Genomic DNA, 18,193 nt, shown 5'->3' on the forward strand with positions numbered 1-18,193 from the left:
GTGAAACCTTAATAGATATATTGAACAAGCAACTTATAAACAATTTTATTCAACTACCATAAACAATTTTATTCAACTACCATGCTATGTAGCACAAAAAATATGTACAGCATCATGCTTATTGGTGTGAGTTGATCAGTTTAGTGATCCAATTTAGTCAATTTAGACTTTCAGTATGTTTTTGCTTAGAGAAAATACTTGATGTCAAATTTATGAAAACGCATGGAATGTTAAACGTAATGTTTTTTTTAACTACCATCTGTACCATGGGTCTTCAACAGGGGATCCTCAGTCATTTATAACCTTGCGTCACCAGGCTTTCCACATGGAGTTTCTACAGGTAGGAATTTAGTTTTTTACACCACAAAATCATTAGTGCTGTGAAACGAATCTATGAAGTCAACCTATTACCTATAGGCAATCAGCTACAATTGGTGAGCTTTACTGAGCTAGCTTTGAAAGTCCCTTATCACACACATGGATTTTTATACGGATCCCTTCTTTGTCTCTTCTCTGCTAAGAAGTCATTCCTTGGCCTTCGATTTAAATCACCATCTAGGGCCTAGATGGTGATTGCAGCAGAAAAGTTTAGTCATTGCATGAGTAGCCTAGATTCTAGGCTACTCATGCAATGACTAAACTTTAGTAGCCTAGAATCTAGTATCTAGTTTAGTAGAATCTAGTTTAGTAGCCTAGAATCTAGGCTACTCATGCAATGACTAAACTTTTCTGTTGCACTTATTAGTGTTAGTGTTTACATTAGCCCAAACGTGGACAGGAGATACAAATGGTTTAAAGGATGACAATTTTGTAAGTCGCTTATTTAAGTGTCTCCTTGAATCATACACCTGCAGTGACACCAGGCGTGTTCCAAGCTGATTTTGACGTTAGTACATGACGTCTTGACGTTACTACATGACTTGCACTTGCATGCACATAACATTTATTGTATTACTACATGCAACCACTTGTAATTGTAATTGTGATGGTCAAATTTAAATTGCATGCGTGACAGGTGTCCAAATGAAATACATCTGTAGAAATAGGCGTTACATTGTGCAATGTTTAATAGCCAATAGAATAAATGGTAACATCTCAATGTGGGCGACTACGGGGCGAACACCATGTAGTTCATTATTTTGGAGACTAAACAGAATGTACTAACACGTTCTATCATCGTTACGTAACTTTTGTTTTGGATTTCTTGCTTATAATAAATAAAGAAAATAATCCAAGGCGAGGTCCAAACATTTTGTCATCTTTATTTTTTCCAAGATCTTTTTATTTTAATATGTCATCCTGTGAATGACATCATCGATGTTGTCATGGTGCGCTGCAAGTAACGAGAGGGGGAGACAGACTCGAGCAGAAACAGCCATTCGAATCGTTACCGGAGGCTCTCAGGGACTTTCAGCAGGGATTGTAAACCGACGCAAGAGCAAAGAATCGGGGGTATGAGAGCCGCCAGAATCCGCTCCCATCCTTCGCTGCCGGGGTCCAAATCTAACTGACAACTATCGGATCACTACCTTCACCGAACCAGCTCTCGGACAAACCCAATATTGGGTGAGTAGTGGACCGAGGAGCCGCAGAAACCAAGGGGGAAAGAGGGCCGGATTCGTCCGAACCAAAGGCTCCTATTTACGGCTATAGGAGAGGGGGAGGGGGCGAGTAGAGATGGCTATCAACACAAGCTAACCCCGTACAAGGGTGCGGTTACTACAATACATACAGAGGGCACACATTTGCGATACTTTAAATGTCGTGCCAAAAATACATTTCGTAAAACATGCGTTTGAATTGTTTTATAGCTTCGGGTTGTGTGTTTCAGCTGCTAGCCGAGTCAGTCTAGTACTATGTGTTACAGCTACTACAGCTGGTACTGTAGCTACAGCTGGTATTGTTACTCTCAAGTATATGATAGACAAAACTCTCTGGAGAGCTTCTCTAAATTGTGCACATGTATAATTACACATATTTTCCCTTATGTGGTGTTATTAGCTCGTGTGATCACAGATGACTTGCTTCCCCTATGAGATTGTTACAATGTTTACCAGAACTGTTTTGAGTGGCATATCCTCTCTAAATCTTAGCAGAGGCAAACGGTTGTTGTACCAGCTTCGGGCTGTTTACATAGTAGTACATGAAAAACAGTTGTGATAAGAAGTGAAATCTGTGCTGCTTATATCGAACTAAAGTTGGGTTTGGGGGGAGAAAGATTGGATGCTTGTGTGAGAGATGCACAGTAGTAGCAGTGTTTCTCTTGTTGTGGAATCATCATCTCTTGGTTTGAGTTGAGGACAGACGGGAGTGAGTACAGCACATTTTGTCACTTCTGTGAGGGTCACTGGCCCAAGTTACAGCTGTCGTCCTACTTGTCTGCAGGTAGAGGGGTCACTTCTTACTCTGAGTAAATAGGGTGTAAATACTTGCCTAGCACCCTAATTACAATGGTGGGGTATATATATATCTTAGTAGGGGTCGGACCCCCACCTACCACTATGCCCTGTCCAACAGCCACAGTGCCTTTTAAATCCACTACTGTACCTTGCATATACAACCATAGCACTTGATATCATTTAGCCTTGCAGCGTTGTACGATAATTCCAGCTGTCTTCTCAAAATTGACAACTGGTTTCAGATTGTGCAGGCCATTTTTAATAATTTCAAGTGACTATCCCATTGCTTATACTGCACTTCTAGTCAAGTGCTTTTCTTTTAACAATGGAGGGCACTTCTTAGCAGGTTCAGGTTGTGATAATATTGTGTACTCTGCCTACCAAAAGTAATTTCCATGAGATACAAATGGATAAATAAATACATACACTAGGGTGGTGTGTGATTTATAAAACGATGTGTCACCATTCCACACCAAGCAATTAATCACTGGTGCTTAGTGTATGCCATCCTGATTAATGTTGCGCCCTAAATCGGGTCCCTGGCTACAGCACGTGAGAGAACCTCTTGGTGTAATGAAACCTAACCCTTTATTAACCCTAACTCGTCTGCCTCCATCACACATGTATACATCTCACCAGGGATAGTCTCAACTGGCTGGCCTAGAGCCTATAATGTCTTGTTGTGTCATGTGATCTCTACCTAAAACAGTTGCTGCTGTGGATTATTGAATCCTTATTTAACAACTTGATGTGAAACATAGTCTCTCTGCTTGAATGCCATCCTTTGTTGCAGGACAGGCCAGAGATCCATAAACTATCCCTTAGTCTTAGTGGTTTTGGATCTTATAAGCGTGGCTCCTTGAAAGGTTTGGCCTATTGGAAGTAACTTAAAGGGGGAAAACCTCATGGCAGCTTATGGAATAGTTTTGCCATGAGATGTAGAGTAGATGTAGGAGTCCATTGTCCGCTTGGATGCAGACCAGATGCAGGCAACAAGGCCTGCAGAATTGATTAATCTCTCCCATGCCTGAGTTGGTTTGCCCACAAAACTGAGGTCGCCTTGAGAGAATGCTTTGTTTTGCAAACTCTCCCAGCTTAGTCATGAGACTCTTTTCTTGTCGGATCTTTGTTGGAAGTTTATGGTGGCAGAGGAGGCAGGTCTCTATTCATAGAGCAGCATGGAGGTCAATAAAGATGCTGTGTCTTTAGTGTATACTTGTTGCTGCTGCTGTTGATTTCTCTCTAGGGCACATTACAAACTCAACAAGCCCTACCCTTGAAATAGGCCTGGTGGCTTTACAGCTAGATTTTGCATAGTCCAACTAAGTGGACAGTGCATATTTTATATACTGTGAGTATACGCAGTGTTTCTTTACAGAGCTTCTCCAAATTGATGGTGAGGAAGCAAAGTTCCTCCATAAATTACACCTTTCTCTGAGAGTATCATCTGCACTGATGAGTGTCTCTCTCTGAACTTCATTGCAGAGAAATAAACTCAGGGCTTTGACACAGATACAGCCACACCAGCACTCCTCCATGGCTCCCGCCTGCTCTCCCTCACGGTGCCATATAGAACAGAGCTTTGCCTTTTGCAGTGGCTGCACAATGTGGCGTGGCAGAGAGAGTACTAAATAAATGATGATCATGCTTCCATGTCACGTGCAATTCGGCTCAGAAGACCCACTTGCTGCCCTTGTGTCTGCCAAGTCCTACTGCCCATGCTACAGTTGATTCTAGCCCTCTCCTCTACTGACTCCTTACTGGAGAATCTATTTCCTGCCATCTCTTGGTTTAACTTCTCTTCCCTCCTTTTGCTGATCTCACTACAACTGCCTCTCTCTGCTCCCTCCCTCCCAGCGATCCTAATCATGTATTGCTGGTAACCTGACAGCTGTTTATTTATCAACTAGGCTAACCCAGTTCAAGCTGTTTTGTCGTTCCATCAGTCTAGATTAGAAGTTATACTTTGGAGTCAGTCGTTACACCCAGAGGATATTATTTTTGTCGTTATTAATTCAGCTATATTGCTTGGTCTGTCTTTTGTACAGTAGCCTATAGTGTTACAGGATCAGCAGTTGAGTAAAAGAGACTAGACAGCAGACATGGTAGCTGAGGTGTCATGTGTCCTTTGCCTACTTCTTATCATCTTTGTGCCGTCCATTGTTCACAGCGACAACTTGCAACCATGGAGCTGAGAGTGGGGAACAAGTATCGGCTCGGGAGAAAGATAGGCAGTGGTTCCTTTGGAGACATTTACCTTGGTAAGTGGGTGGTGGTGCAGGCCACCACTTCAGTATGCCTCATTTCCATACTCACCTACACTCAAGATTTTTTCCACAGTACACACTAAAGAGTTAATTACAGGTCCATTTTGTTACTTTTGTACACTCTGTGTTAACACTCAGGATTTTACAGTGTAGTCTCTGGATGCATCTCCCCTTTCATACTGAGGAGTTTGTTCACCCGCCTCCCTGGGCACTCGGCCTCATTTTCCTTCATATTCACCCATTGTCAGGCTGTCTGTTTCTGGGGAAATTCTGTTACACTTAACGTGTGTGTGTGTGTGTGTGTGTGTGTGCGTGTGCGTGTGTGTGTGCGCGGTGGCCGTTTGGGTGTGTCTGTCTGTTCTCAGGTGCCAACATTGCCACTGGTGAGGAAGTAGCCATTAAGCTGGAATGTGTGAAGACCAAGCACCCACAGTTGCACATCGAGAGCAAGTTTTATAAGATGATGCAGGGAGGAGGTCAGTGATGCTGATAAGCCTGCGTCTCTGACGCATAATATTAAGAAAAGACTCATTCAACTCACAGTCCGTGCAGGACACACAGCTAGTGTTGTCAACAAAAATGTAGGTAAAAACAAACAAAACAAAAGAAATCCACGGACACCACCACGGACGGAACGCATGATCCTACTTTATCCTGTTACGAATGATAAAATCCACATAGAAACCACCTAAAAATACAAACAAAACAAAAATGTTCCCTGCACCGCCATTTTGACCAGATTTTATAGGCTCACACGTTTTAGTATAACACCCGAAGCAACATCTGTGCGTATGCCGTGAGCTCACCCGATCTTATGGGTCTTACTTTTTAGTATAACACCCGGAGCTGTGTCTGTGCTGTGGGCAGTCGCCAAAATCGACATTTCTTGTGTTGTTAGAGTGGTGTAAAATACCACCTTATTTAAATGCCACCAAAGTATTTAATTTGCTATGTCTTTATTTTATTATACTTTATTTTGGTGCTATTTACTTTATATAGCCTACTGTTCTGTGTTTGCATACTTTTATTTAGCAAATATTGAAGTTGTCAAATTTAGAATTTTGTTTATTTCTTTCAGATACATTTTTTACGTTAATATAACCATATGAGATCAAACTCAAGTTAAACGCTGCACTTTGTTAAAAAATAAATAAAATATTTGGACTCATTTAATTTCCCTGGGACCCATCTAAAAGACCACCCGGGACTCATTACATTGAAAACCTAGCAACATCATAGTTGAAGATGAGTTGTCTGTTCATATACACATGTCAGTCCTGAGCAAAGCAAATGTATTGCATTGTAGTCCCCATGGCTGCCTAGAAAACAAAAACAAAGTCTAAGCAATCATATTTGTGTCAAGACAGCTGCCTTTCCATTGATGTTCTATGCAATCCTGATCATTTTGTGAAATGCACTGGAAAAGAAAGATGCTTGTATGGTGGAACACATGATAGGTTCTTGGTTTACGTATGTATTAGTTATTATTAGATTATTGGTTTACGTGTGTATTAATTTATTATTAGATTACTATTTCTATGTATATTTGATGTATTATCTTGCTTACTGTAAGTCGCTCTGGAGTAAGAGCGTCTGCTAAATGCCTAAATTGTAATAAGAGTGGGGGCCATTGACAACAGCTGTGGCCAGCTAATGTACTGTATATTAACACTATATTTCTTTCTCTGTGTGTCTGTCTACCAGTGGGTATCCCATCAATAAAGTGGTGTGGTGCTGAGGGTGATTACAACGTGATGGTGATGGAGCTGTTGGGCCCCAGTCTGGAGGACCTGTTCAACTTCTGCTCCCGCAAGTTCAGCCTTAAGACTGTCTTGCTACTGGCAGACCAGATGGTATGACACACACATGCACTAATGGAAAGTGTAAAATATTGTAATCACCACTATCCGTTATGGGCTGGTTTGTACAGTCATGAGTGTATGCCCAGGAAGAGATTCCTTTACAGCAAAGAACCCAGTGTCTCGATATTTCCATCTCTATGACGAGACTTAATGCATGGCCGTGACACTTAACTGGGACAGCTTGACTTCTGAAGACATAGCATATTTTATTTGATCATGTGAACCGCTGATTGGTCTTAGATCAGGACTCTGATTCTTGCAAGGATTTATGATTGTGGAGAAAGAATCACATTCATTTGCCAAGTACATAGTGTGCACAAGAAGTGCTGGGTGTGTACTAGATCTCTACGCATAGGCTACATGTTGCACAATTCACCAAGGATTCTATAGAGATGTACATTCTTTGAATGCCATTGTACTCTTCCACACAAGCACCACATTTTGCAGAAGGCTGCCTTATAATGCTGGCCTTTACTTGCACTGTGATGGGCTGTATATTGCATTTAATTTCTCTTTCGAGCACAGCTCATCTTATGTCCTTTTTATTAATTTTGTGCAACCTGTCCATTGGAAATGTTGCCATTTTCTTTTAGTTGGGACTATTACTATTACTGATGGATGTGCGTTAGCTATTGCTTTTAAGCGTGTTGGGCTTTATCGTAAAGTTTGGGTAAAACAATGGGGGGGTCTGCTTAGGAAGAGTTTGAAAGGGGGATACATTATATCTATCTAGTAATAAATCTTTCTATGGCACGTTTCCATTGGATAGAAGTGTCGCAACCTGACTACTCACCTTTTTGGTTTGACATTAGTGGAAAATCACCTGGTACTTATTTGTTATCACCTCCGTTCCAAGGTTCCAACTGAGGTCTTACAATACCAAAAGGTATTGCATAACCAACTGATTGGTCATAGAGAATCCTTACTAGCATCATTGCATCTCAACAGACTTCCCTATACTGTGTGGAAGCTCCTGATTACTGAAAACACATTTTAAAAATAGACATTGTAAATGTGAGTTTAATCAATTTTGAGGAACTGTATGGGCTATTTCTTCTGTAAAAGGTTAACAGAAACTGTGTTTGTTGAACAGTACAGGTTAAATTGATAGTTTCCAGACTCCAGATTAGCTCTAACCTTAGCAGTGTTTAGCATGTTAATGTGACAGCAAGCTACATTGAGGGGTCCTATCTGCAGTGGAAAACGAAGCTAGTTGAGCTGGTTCTATTTAAGCCATTCTGTGGAACTAGTATTTCAATTAACAAAAGTAATTTTTTAATGTAATCTTTCACTGGCATATTTTTCACAATAACCATTCCACATAAATGTGTTTTTGTCAGCTTCTTAAATACTATATTAGTCATGAGTGTTTGCCCTTTAAGTTGACACTCGCTCCAAAATAATATAGGCTTTGGAAATGTACCAGAAATGTGTTTATTTTAAACGTGTGGGCTTTTCTAAGCCTTTATATGATAGGTACAGTGGAGAGAGATGGGAGAGCAGGGAAATTATGACATGCAGTGAATCGAACCTTGCTGTTGTGCATTTGAGGCTGTGTGGTATGCTTCCTTACCACTTGGCTATCAAGCTGCTCACGTTAAGCTGGTTCTGTAATGGAAATGCAGTAAGCGCCATAATAAAAAGGGAAGTATTTGACTATCTGCTCCCGACTTGACTTTACTTGGAAGTTAATTTCATTCTCTCCCTCTCCCTCCCTCCCCAGATCAGTCGTATTGAGTACATCCATTCCAAGAATTTTATCCATCGGGACGTGAAGCCGGACAACTTTTTGATGGGGCTGGGCAAGAAGGGTAACCTTGTGTATATCATTGACTTTGGTCTTGCCAAGAAGTACCGCGATGCTCGCACTCACCAGCACATCCCCTACCGGGAGAACAAGAACCTGACGGGCACCGCCCGCTATGCCTCCATCAACACACATCTGGGAATAGGTAAGATACATCCAGTAATGGGTATTAAAGGACCATATCCCCATCAATATATACTGTACCGGTACATGTTATTTGTTATCCTTTCTCATTTATCCAGCACATCGTTTTTATTTCTTATTTTTACCCTCAAAATATTAAGTCAGGTGTCTTTGAGATTGACAGGTGTCTCAGCGTCTCATGGCCCTGTTGACTGCCTCCCGGCAAAACACAAATTTTGTATGCAAGTCAAGATCATTATGGATCCTTGCACATTCCAATCAAATGAATGTTTGTTGTAACGGCAATACTCTATCGCGCAACGTGTTGCTTTCTTGACAAAGCAAACAAATCTACTGTTGTAACTTGATTTAATATGCTGAGATGATCAGGTAATAGCAAAGTTATTGACCAGAATATGAAGTGATATGCGGTTCTGCAAATACCAGCTTCAACTTACTCACCATCGATGCGTCCGTGGCATGCATCCCACTGATTAAATCATCTTAGAAAAGCTGTGAAATAAAACATATTCCAGCCAACGGTCAAGCCTATTGAAACCTGTTACCCTAGGGGGAGCATCTCACAGGAGACCCATAGACTGAGGAGCAGCGACGGTCACAAATCAAGGAGTGGTGTCGCGCCGCCGTTAAATGCCTATAGGGGACACACTGGCCTAAACATAGACCATTTTTGTGTTAATGGCTTAATTTTTTTAATTGGCTTTTGCACTTTTGTCCAAAACTAGACTGACTCGGGATCATGCAAGTTGGGAATGCATGCCCCACCCGGTTATGCAATACCCGTTGTACCTGTTGTCAGAGTACTCCTGTACCCGTTATTAGACTACCTAGTGCGGTAGGCACTAGGTACTCTAGGCACCGGCCTACTACCTAGAGTACCCAGTGCGGTAGGTACTAGGTACTCTAAACACCGGCCTACTCGGCGAACAATGCAGGTCGGGAACTATACAAGTTGAGAATGCAGGCCCCACCAATTTTTACAGAATAATTTAGTCGTGTTGGCCAACAAGTGCATCATTTATATAGATATTTGAATTGCGTTTGTAAACAAATCTTTTATATAGGGACTATTTTCGGGCTTGACTTTTCAAATCAAGCTGCGCTTTATAAAAATATATAATTTATAAAATGCATTGCAATGCAACAGTAACATAACTTTGACAGAAAATAGTTGCTTAGTTTCATGGATTGGACTACCTATCTCTAGCAAGTCTCTGCAAGTTGAATTTCATGCCAAACTGAAATGAACTTAATGCAGTGGCACATATGCTTTGAAAATTTGTCAGTATTGTCTTACTTTGCGATAGCTAGGTGGGTAATTGCAAGATAAAGTTGACTAATCCCTCATTGGAAATTGGATTTTCTGTCAGTTTTATAAGGTGTCTGTCCTACCACCTACTTGTGCTACAAGTGCTGATTCAGCTTGGCCCTAATTGGTAGGTTATTGCATTTTACATGGGTTGTGATGTGGGCTGCCATCTGGTTAAAATCAAAACCTTCGTCCAACATTGGCCTAGACAGGGTTGTCAGCTACTTCCCTCCTTGTTGCCTCTGGCAGCACCATGTTGAATATGATTCAACGGAGTATGATAATTGGTCTTTCTATGAGTCATCTGTAGGCCTGAGGTGTGACGCATACAGTGACATATTTCGACTGTCATCTGTATCTTATTTTTCTTTCAAAGCAAGAGTCACAAGCTCACAACCCTTTTGAGCGTGAATATTTCAATGTTGTTTTTTCTTTTTGCTGTACTCTATGCTGCCTGGTTGCCTTTTTTCCATCCAGGAAGTTCCTCGTTCCAGCTTTACATTCCAGAAAGTATTTTTCCCATTTGGCCCCCACTCCAACCAACTCCCCTTTTTCATATCTCTCTGTTTGGACATTGCAGATCTTCTCTTAAATCTTTTTGTTTAAATACCAGTCCTATCGGATCTTACAAGGGACAGAAAAAGTTCTGGCAAAAACTAGCCAGGAAGGAAAACAGTCCTATAGTTCTTGGCTTTTACCCTGTCATCCCAGTTTAATGTACTATAATTGACATTATGCAGAGCAACCATTAAAAGCCTTCACATTGCTGTGAAGGCTTTCACCTAAGAATTGTTATTGTTTTTTTGGGATCTTTTGATTAGATCCCACACACTGACAATGTTTGTGATGGATTAAGGGTGGTATACTGTACAACACAGGTCATCAAATGGACTAAAATCCTCAAGTATAATTCCATTTTAACTAGCAGGCTACATTAATTATGTAAACTTAATTCCATGACTAGGAATGATTTATCAGTTAGACCAATTTTCCAGTTGGTAAATCATTTTCAGATTTGCGCATGCATACCATGATTCAATAAAGTTAACCAATATTGAAATGAAAGTGGGTAAATGGAGAACCTTTTGAAACTGATGTAACAAAGTATGGCAACTGTACCATTCAAAATTTAGTCATTAAGGGAGAAGCGATTTTCTTCTGGGTGGGCTGTCCAGACTTATTTCAATAACCCTGTGCCCCTCCTCCCTACCTCCGCTCGCTCTCTGACTTGGTCTCTCGTCCTGTCTCTCCTAATTTCTCTCTTTCTGACTCTGTCCATAGAGCAGTCCAGGCGTGATGACCTCGAGTCCCTGGGCTACGTCCTCATGTACTTTAACCTGGGCTCTCTGCCATGGCAGGGCCTCAAGGCCGCCACCAAGAGGCAGAAGTACGAACGCATCAGTGAGAAGAAAATGTCCACCCCAATTGAGGTGCTGTGTAAAGGTTACCCCTGTAAGTTATTTTGATATCTCCATTCTATCTTGACAGGTCAGCAGAGTGGGATTATCCTATGAGGCAATTGTCCATTTATGGTCACAATTTCTAATCACTAAAGTAAATGGTAACTCTAGTCCAGTGATTTCTTCTAAAGGTAGCTCTCCACCGCACCGGTGGCGGTAAGTGTTGGAAAGTTGCCGAAAATCTGCTGTTGAATGGGCGGTTGGTACACTGTTGTGTTGGGTCGCAAGTTAGCTCAGTCGGCTTTCGACCACCGGATAGCAGCATCAAGCCATAGACACCATAGTAGCCGTCTGTCTGTGACGGCTCTCAGGTGCATTCAGCAACTTTTTTTCACACCTTCCAACCGACTGATCTCCCTTCATTCGGTCTGTAGTAATCTGTAGTTGTCTGTTTGGTGGAGAGCTACCTTAAGTTGTCTTCCAGTATTGTGTGTCTTCAAATTCTCCTGTCTTAAGGGCCATTCACCTCAAGCACGATAACGATAACTATAAATGTTCTAACACAAATTAGAACTCAAATGGATGGCAGCATGCACACCACAACTATGACAACAACTATAGTTGTGTAGTTGTTTCGATAGCTTTATGAACGATGACAGCCATTCAAAATCCATCAGAAGGACATCTGGAATGCAGTCAGTCTCTCTGACCCACGGAAAGTCTTATTTACGGAGATGAGGAGACGATTATGAATAGCTAGGTAGACTAGCTGGCATTACCGCAGGTAGGCTCACAAATTAATAGTCAGTCAGGTTATCCATATTTATATCCTATCTTTCAGCACCAGGGAGGTGGAGGTATCTCTCTCCCCCTCTCTCGCTCTGTGTGGGCTCTGACACAGCTGGACTGTGCAGTGCGTGTTTGATGGACTGTTTACATAACTTTATTGTTCTTCAGTGTGGACGCTAACTTAATTATAGTTATCGTGCTTGGTGTGAATGTCGCTTTATTCTGTTATTTGTGTTTCTGCTTCTCTCATGTAGCCGAGTTCTCCACATACCTGAATTTCTGTCGTTCGCTACGTTTTGACGACAAGCCTGACTATTCGTACCTGCGGCAGCTGTTCAGGAATCTGTTCCACAGACAGGGCTTCTCCTATGACTATGTCTTTGACTGGAACATGCTCAAATTTGTGAGTACTGTTTGATTTTCTCTTCTGACTGAAACCTGAAATTGGTCTGACAAGAACTAATATGATCTAAACATACTGTGATACAGCAGGTACCAGGAAACACGTGTTTGTATCTGTCTTATGATATTGAATATAGATCATACATACATTTTCCAGTATGATACAGAGTCGATGCCATTTAATTTCAGTGTATGTTGCTTTAACCCTCTGGCGTCTGGCATTTTGTTTTAAAATACAAAATGGCTATCCTTTTTCTTCAGGGCTGACATGGCCGACTCCAGAGGATTTTTAACGTACTTGGTTTTATAAACTAGGGTGCCAGTCGAACAGCCGAGGATGGTGATCGGGAGAGGAGGACAGGAGATGAGAGGGATGAACGCATTGCTGGGATTCCCAGAGCTTCTGCAGCACGGGGTCTGCCCCCAGGGCCCAACCCACCCGCCGCCAACAGAGTCAGGAACGGACCGGAGCAGGCCATCTCTAACCCTGCCTCAAGGGTCCAGCAGTCTGGTGAGTTTGATGCTAATGCCTCCATACATTGGAGAAGTGGCTCTCAAACCTTTTCATGTCAAGGACCCCCAAGTTGAGATATATTTGACCGGGGACCCCCATAAGACATTTGTTAATATTTGTCAACAGCAGATCTACAAGCTCACCACACGTCACATTGCGACACATTGTGAGGTTTGAAGATCAGATTTTAATGGGGCTTAAATGTTTAAACTATTCCTCATCTTTCTGGGGACCCCTTGGGCCCCCCCCCCAAGGACCCCTCGGTCCCTGGATCCCACTTTGAGAACCAGTACATTAGAGAATATTATATTATAATATTTAGATAGCTCAGACAGCCTCTCATTTCGAACAACAATATGTTGGAAGTCATGTGTCTTCCGTCCAAGAGGTGCACACATTAGAATGCTCTTTGAGGCTCATGCAGCTTCACACACAAGACTCCAAAAACATTCTTTTGGAGATTTCTGTATTTTAGCCCTCTTATGTAATAAATGCCACCATCCCCAAGACCAATATGTATGGGTTGTAGATACACGGGGGTAATTGGCAACTACTATTTTGGGGAGAAAATGTAGAAGGAAATAAAGGCTACATCTGCTCTCACAGGTTTAAAGCTACACACAATGCTGTGCTTACACTGATGTATATATATTTTTTATTATAACATGTATGAAATAAACAGACTGAATACACCTATTTTAAAAAAATAAACAGACTTGAATAGACTATTTTCAAAATGATTAACAGGAGCATTTACAATAGAAATGGAACAAATTGATGGTTTCTGAGTAGTATTTTTGCACTTTGGAGGAATCTCTTATATTCACTGTTGGCTAAGACCGTTCAAAAGTTCAAATAGAATGAATGGTTACACACACAAATGAAGACCAATTGGCATTTAAATAGTATTAAATGGTTAAATAGTATTTTCGTACTGTGGAGGAATGTCTTAAATTGACTGTTGGGTAGTCTTGTTACCATGTTTTTCACCCTTGGCCTTATGGTATGATAAAGGAGTAGTTCACCCAAAAAAATACTTATTTTCTATCAATTACACACCCCATGGAGTTTTCTTTAGTTTTTTGACGCATTCCTTAGCCAATAATTTGATGACCAGTGGAGACTCAAATGCAGGTCAATTGAGTCTCAAATTATTGGCTTAGGAATGCAACAAAAACACAAAAATCTTCATGAATTCAAGGCTTCAAGGGGTGTGTAATTGATAGAAAATAATGCCTGGTATTTATTGTTTTTTTGTTCAGCTTGGTCCTATGACACAAGCTCCTCTCTTATTTCTTATGCTCCCATCCCTGCTTTCCCCAGAGAACTGCTAAACCATGTTTTATTTCTTTGTTATACAAAGTGTTTCAGACTCTGTTTAACTCAATATCCTGATTGATCTAGAATTCCTCGACGGTGCGCTACCTACAGTAGTAACTGACCAAATATATAGCTGGTCTGAATAGCATTTTTGTACACCACCTTTCAGGAAACACATCACCCCGTGCAATATCTCGTGCAGAGAGGGAGAGAAAGGTGAGCATGCGGCTCCATCGAGGAGCTCCAGCCAATGTGTCATCCTCTGACCTCACAGGCCGTCACGACCAATCCCGAATCTCCACGTCACAGGTAAGGAAATTGTTTACAAATGCCTTTACTTGCCTCGACTTGAACTAATATCATGAATATCAATGCCAACTTTGAGTCGTCAAATTTCCATTTGCAGGTTAGCATGCCATATGAGCACATGGGAAAGTGAAATCCTCTTCATTTACATTGAAATTGACAGGTGAGACCCACTTTTACTCATTCATACATGTGCTACTTATCACATTACACAATTACATTTGTGTAATGTGCATGCAATTTGTTGAATGTTACACAACGTAAAAAATACCACAATTTAGTATCCCGATTGTCATTGCAGGGCTGCAGGGGATATTCATCACTCCTGTTTTTTGTTTTGTTTTTTACTTTGTTTTATGAAGATGTTGCCAATGGGACAAAGACGATCTTTTAGGAATGGACTGCAGATCCTAAAAAAAAAAAAGATCAGTGGAAGTACTGTATATTGATGGTGTTACTACCAACACAATACACGAAGCTAATGAATGATACATCCTCTTTTCTCCTCCATTGTCGATATCCCATGGCCCCGTGGTAGCTCATAACCACCTACTCTCAAACAAATAATGTCCTCTATTCCCCTCACCTGTCAAATGTGAAGAAGCATTTGCATCAAGAAGCCAGCATTGACAAATATTGGGGAACAAGCACGTTCATGGACACAAGGGTCAATTTCCACTTTGATGCAGGCTGAATAAAGATTAAGCTTTGTTTGTTTACACTGCAGAAATCACAAATGTTCTCATGTATTCTGTCACTGGTTAGCTTTGTCAGAATAGTGAGGGGGGCTAGTTATGTGTTTTCCACTCCTGTTTGGTGAATACACCCGGTTCATTGAAAGGGCCCTTTTAGAGGTTTCCACTCCTGTTTGGTGAATACACCCTGTTCATTGAAAGGGCCCTTTTAGTGGTTTGAGGATAATGTTTCATACATTTTAATAATAAGAGGAAAAGTACAGCTAAATCATACAGGGTGGAGAGGTGCAGGTGAAAGATAGATCAGGAAGAAAGGAAAAGTTGAAAAGAAAGGATGAGGAAGTCATTGTTTTAGCTGTTAAACTGGTGATATATTTGAAGTAGCAATGGGCACACTTGCCTGTGCTTTACGTCTTATGAACCTTTGGGGCTGTAACCAAGCACAGTGCTCAGTAACCCAAGTTCCCTCGTGTCCTCCACACTTTTCTGTGCTATTTCATTACTTGCTTTAGCCTCTACTTAGAGTTTGGTTGTCATGATGAGTAGAAGAAGTAGAGATTTTAACTTCAGATCTTTTAAAGACACACTCCGAGCCTAGAGGAAATAAAAACACCCTCAGGAAATTCTTCATATATTTGATCAGAGACCACCATAACCCATTTTTGGCTGATATTTTATTTTATTTTTACAATTGTTCTTAATGTCAGCCTTTTTTGTTGTTTTTTATGCTTTTGTTAATGGAGACTGCAGGCTCTGCTGTGGTTGAATAGAAAGGGGGTAGGGCATGAAATGAAATTAGTCTTTTTTTCCTTTTTTTATTTTTTACTTCACTGTAAATATTTTGGATTTCTGTGTAAAGCCAAAATGTGGTTAGTTGATTTAAGTTGTAAGGTAGCGATTATTAAAAACGTAAACCAGGGCTGGGTTCAGAATTTTAGAAATTACTAAAACATACTAAATTTGGGATGGGCCTTGGCTATTGTTACACTGCCACCTGGGTCTCAGACCTGTGCGTGTGTGTGTGTGTGTTTCATTAATACACAAGATCCCCTGCTAGTTAATACTGGATTTGCATAGAAATGTTTTCATTCTTGTATTTGTCCGCTCGCTCCCTGTTATTTATTTTAAAATTGTCTTGTTTTTTGTCTGTGTAATCACAAACCCCTTTGTCCTCTTTTTTTCCCTCCTTAGTTTTAATCTGTCTTAAAATCTTTATCACTTACAGACTTCAATAATCCACCTAGTAGGGCTTTCTAAGTCCCATTTGGGCAAAAGGTTCATTGATGTCACCAGTCCACCAGAGTTTTCCATTGAGAGCCCTGGATTTCAACAGCAACCTTGATGGTGTCATTGATTGAGGGGGAAAATACAAACCAACCATGCCAGTTGCATGGATGTGTAATGACAATGACCCGTGTCCTTTGTATGGGCCAACGTGACCCAGTGGCAATGTAACCATATGGGTTGGGGAGAATCACTAGAAGTGGTTTGGTTTAGGGGGGATTGACTTTATGTATTGTGTATTGATATCTTGTACAGTTCTTTAACACACTTTTAACTTTATTTACAACAGTATTTGTGTATATTTTATGAAGTAATAAAAATGAATTAAAAAAAATGTTCCTCACAAACTTGGCTGCAAATTTAGTTTTTCTTAATATTACTTAACTTCTAACCCAAGTGCTCTAGTATGGATGTTTTATGTAGAGATTGTTATTACATTAATAACCTGAGATGAACTGCGTTTTTTTTTGGCTCGGCTTGATCCGAGGAAGCCTCCCTGAGGTGTGAAGGGGACTGCTTCATTTGTGAAGCAGACAGTGGTGTAAAGTACAGTACTTTTCCCACCACTGGAACAAACAAAGGTTTGTTGACCATATGGGGGTGTGTGTGTGTGTGGGGGCAGTGGCGGAACAACTGAAAGCCGGGCCGGCAGGCAGAGCACAGTGATCAGGCCCCCCCCGCGTGCGCGCGTGCGTGGGTGCACATCCCGCGCGCGGAAAATTTTGCGGGTTTGGGTCGGGTCGGGTCACCTTTTGGGGTTTTTTTTGTCACTTTATTTCGGTTTTAGGGTTAGGATAGGGTTAGGTTAGGGTTATGTTGTTGCTTTAATTAAATGAGAGGCGGAGAGGCGCCGCGGAGAGGTCGCGGCCCCGGCCCGGTCGCGGCGACCGGGTCGGGGCCGCGGCCGCCCCTGGAGGGCGGCCGGGCCCTCCAGGGTCGCGGGCCGGGAGGCGGCCGCCTCCCTTGCCTCCCCGGACGCTCCGCCACTGTGTGGGGGGGGGGGTGCAGTGGTGCACACAGCACAACAATAACACATGCAGTGCAGAACCAGCTGGCAGCTGAGTTACATCATTTTTCATGGGAAGGGGGGCAGCTCAAGCCTAATTTATGCTCCGTCGCGCGCCGAAAATGGCAGACCTACAAGCTCACAATGCGTCAGTTGCGACGCACTGTGAGCTTGTAGCTCTGCTATTTTCGAGTTTAGTGAACATGCGCACAACAGCGTTGCCATGTCGGCTTATTATAAGCGACAGTGGGCTTCTTTTTCTGTGAAGTTGCTTGTAAAAATTGGTGGTTGCGGTTTTGTGGGCTTGTTTCCAAGGTGTATTTGCTTATTTAGGCTTGCTTCCAATTGTTTTTATTATTATTTAAACCAGTGGTTCTCAAATATTTCCATGAACATGTTGTGTGCCTCAGGGGTGCATTTGTGCTGTTACTTATGTTACAAAAAATGTTTTTCTAATATTCCACATTTTATTGCAAGAGAGTTTTTGAAAATAGCAGATCTACGACGAGTCGCATCTACAAGCTTGTATGCATACAGGTTTAAGTGCTCATGTGGCTAGTTGCTTCTTTGGGGCTTGTTTTCCAAGACCTGCAGTGCTTGTTTCTCTCAACAAACAAAAAAATTTGGCAACACTGGCGCACAACAGAGCCTGGAGTTTGGCTGGCTGGTCGGTTACTGTGTAACCGAGT

At 41.6% G+C, this 18,193-nt stretch overlaps 1 protein-coding gene across 1 annotated transcript; it reads left to right on the forward strand.

Moving 5' to 3' along the window:
* Positions 1-1,154: 1,154 nt before the first annotated feature.
* LOC311056142 (casein kinase I) lies at positions 1,155-16,834 on the forward strand. Its single transcript, XM_084072559.1, has 11 exons — positions 1,155-1,566; positions 4,570-4,660; positions 5,032-5,142; positions 6,371-6,519; positions 8,252-8,480; positions 11,070-11,240; positions 12,232-12,380; positions 12,695-12,890; positions 14,383-14,522; positions 14,620-14,682; positions 14,821-16,834. Exons 2-10 carry the CDS (start codon positions 4,585-4,587, stop codon positions 14,650-14,652), a joined length of 1,254 nt encoding a protein of 417 aa, XP_083928685.1. The 5' UTR covers positions 1,155-1,566; positions 4,570-4,584; the 3' UTR covers positions 14,653-14,682; positions 14,821-16,834.
* Positions 16,835-18,193: the final 1,359 nt, after the last annotated feature.

This window comes from Gymnoscopelus microlampas (genome assembly GCF_963454915.1).
Source record: "Gymnoscopelus microlampas genome assembly, chromosome: 11".
NCBI lineage: Eukaryota > Metazoa > Chordata > Actinopteri > Myctophiformes > Myctophidae > Gymnoscopelus > Gymnoscopelus microlampas.

Coding starts and splice junctions, on each gene's coding strand:
- LOC311056142 (XM_084072559.1), top strand. CDS start 4,585: ATGGAGCTGAGAGTGGGGAACAAGTATCGGCTCGGGAGAAAGATAGGC. Junction 12,891..14,382: donor CTCAAGGGTCCAGCAGTCTG/GTGAGTTTGATG, acceptor ACCACCTTTCAG/GAAACACATCACCCCGTGCA. Junction 14,523..14,619: donor CCCGAATCTCCACGTCACAG/GTAAGGAAATTG, acceptor TTCCATTTGCAG/GTTAGCATGCCATATGAGCA.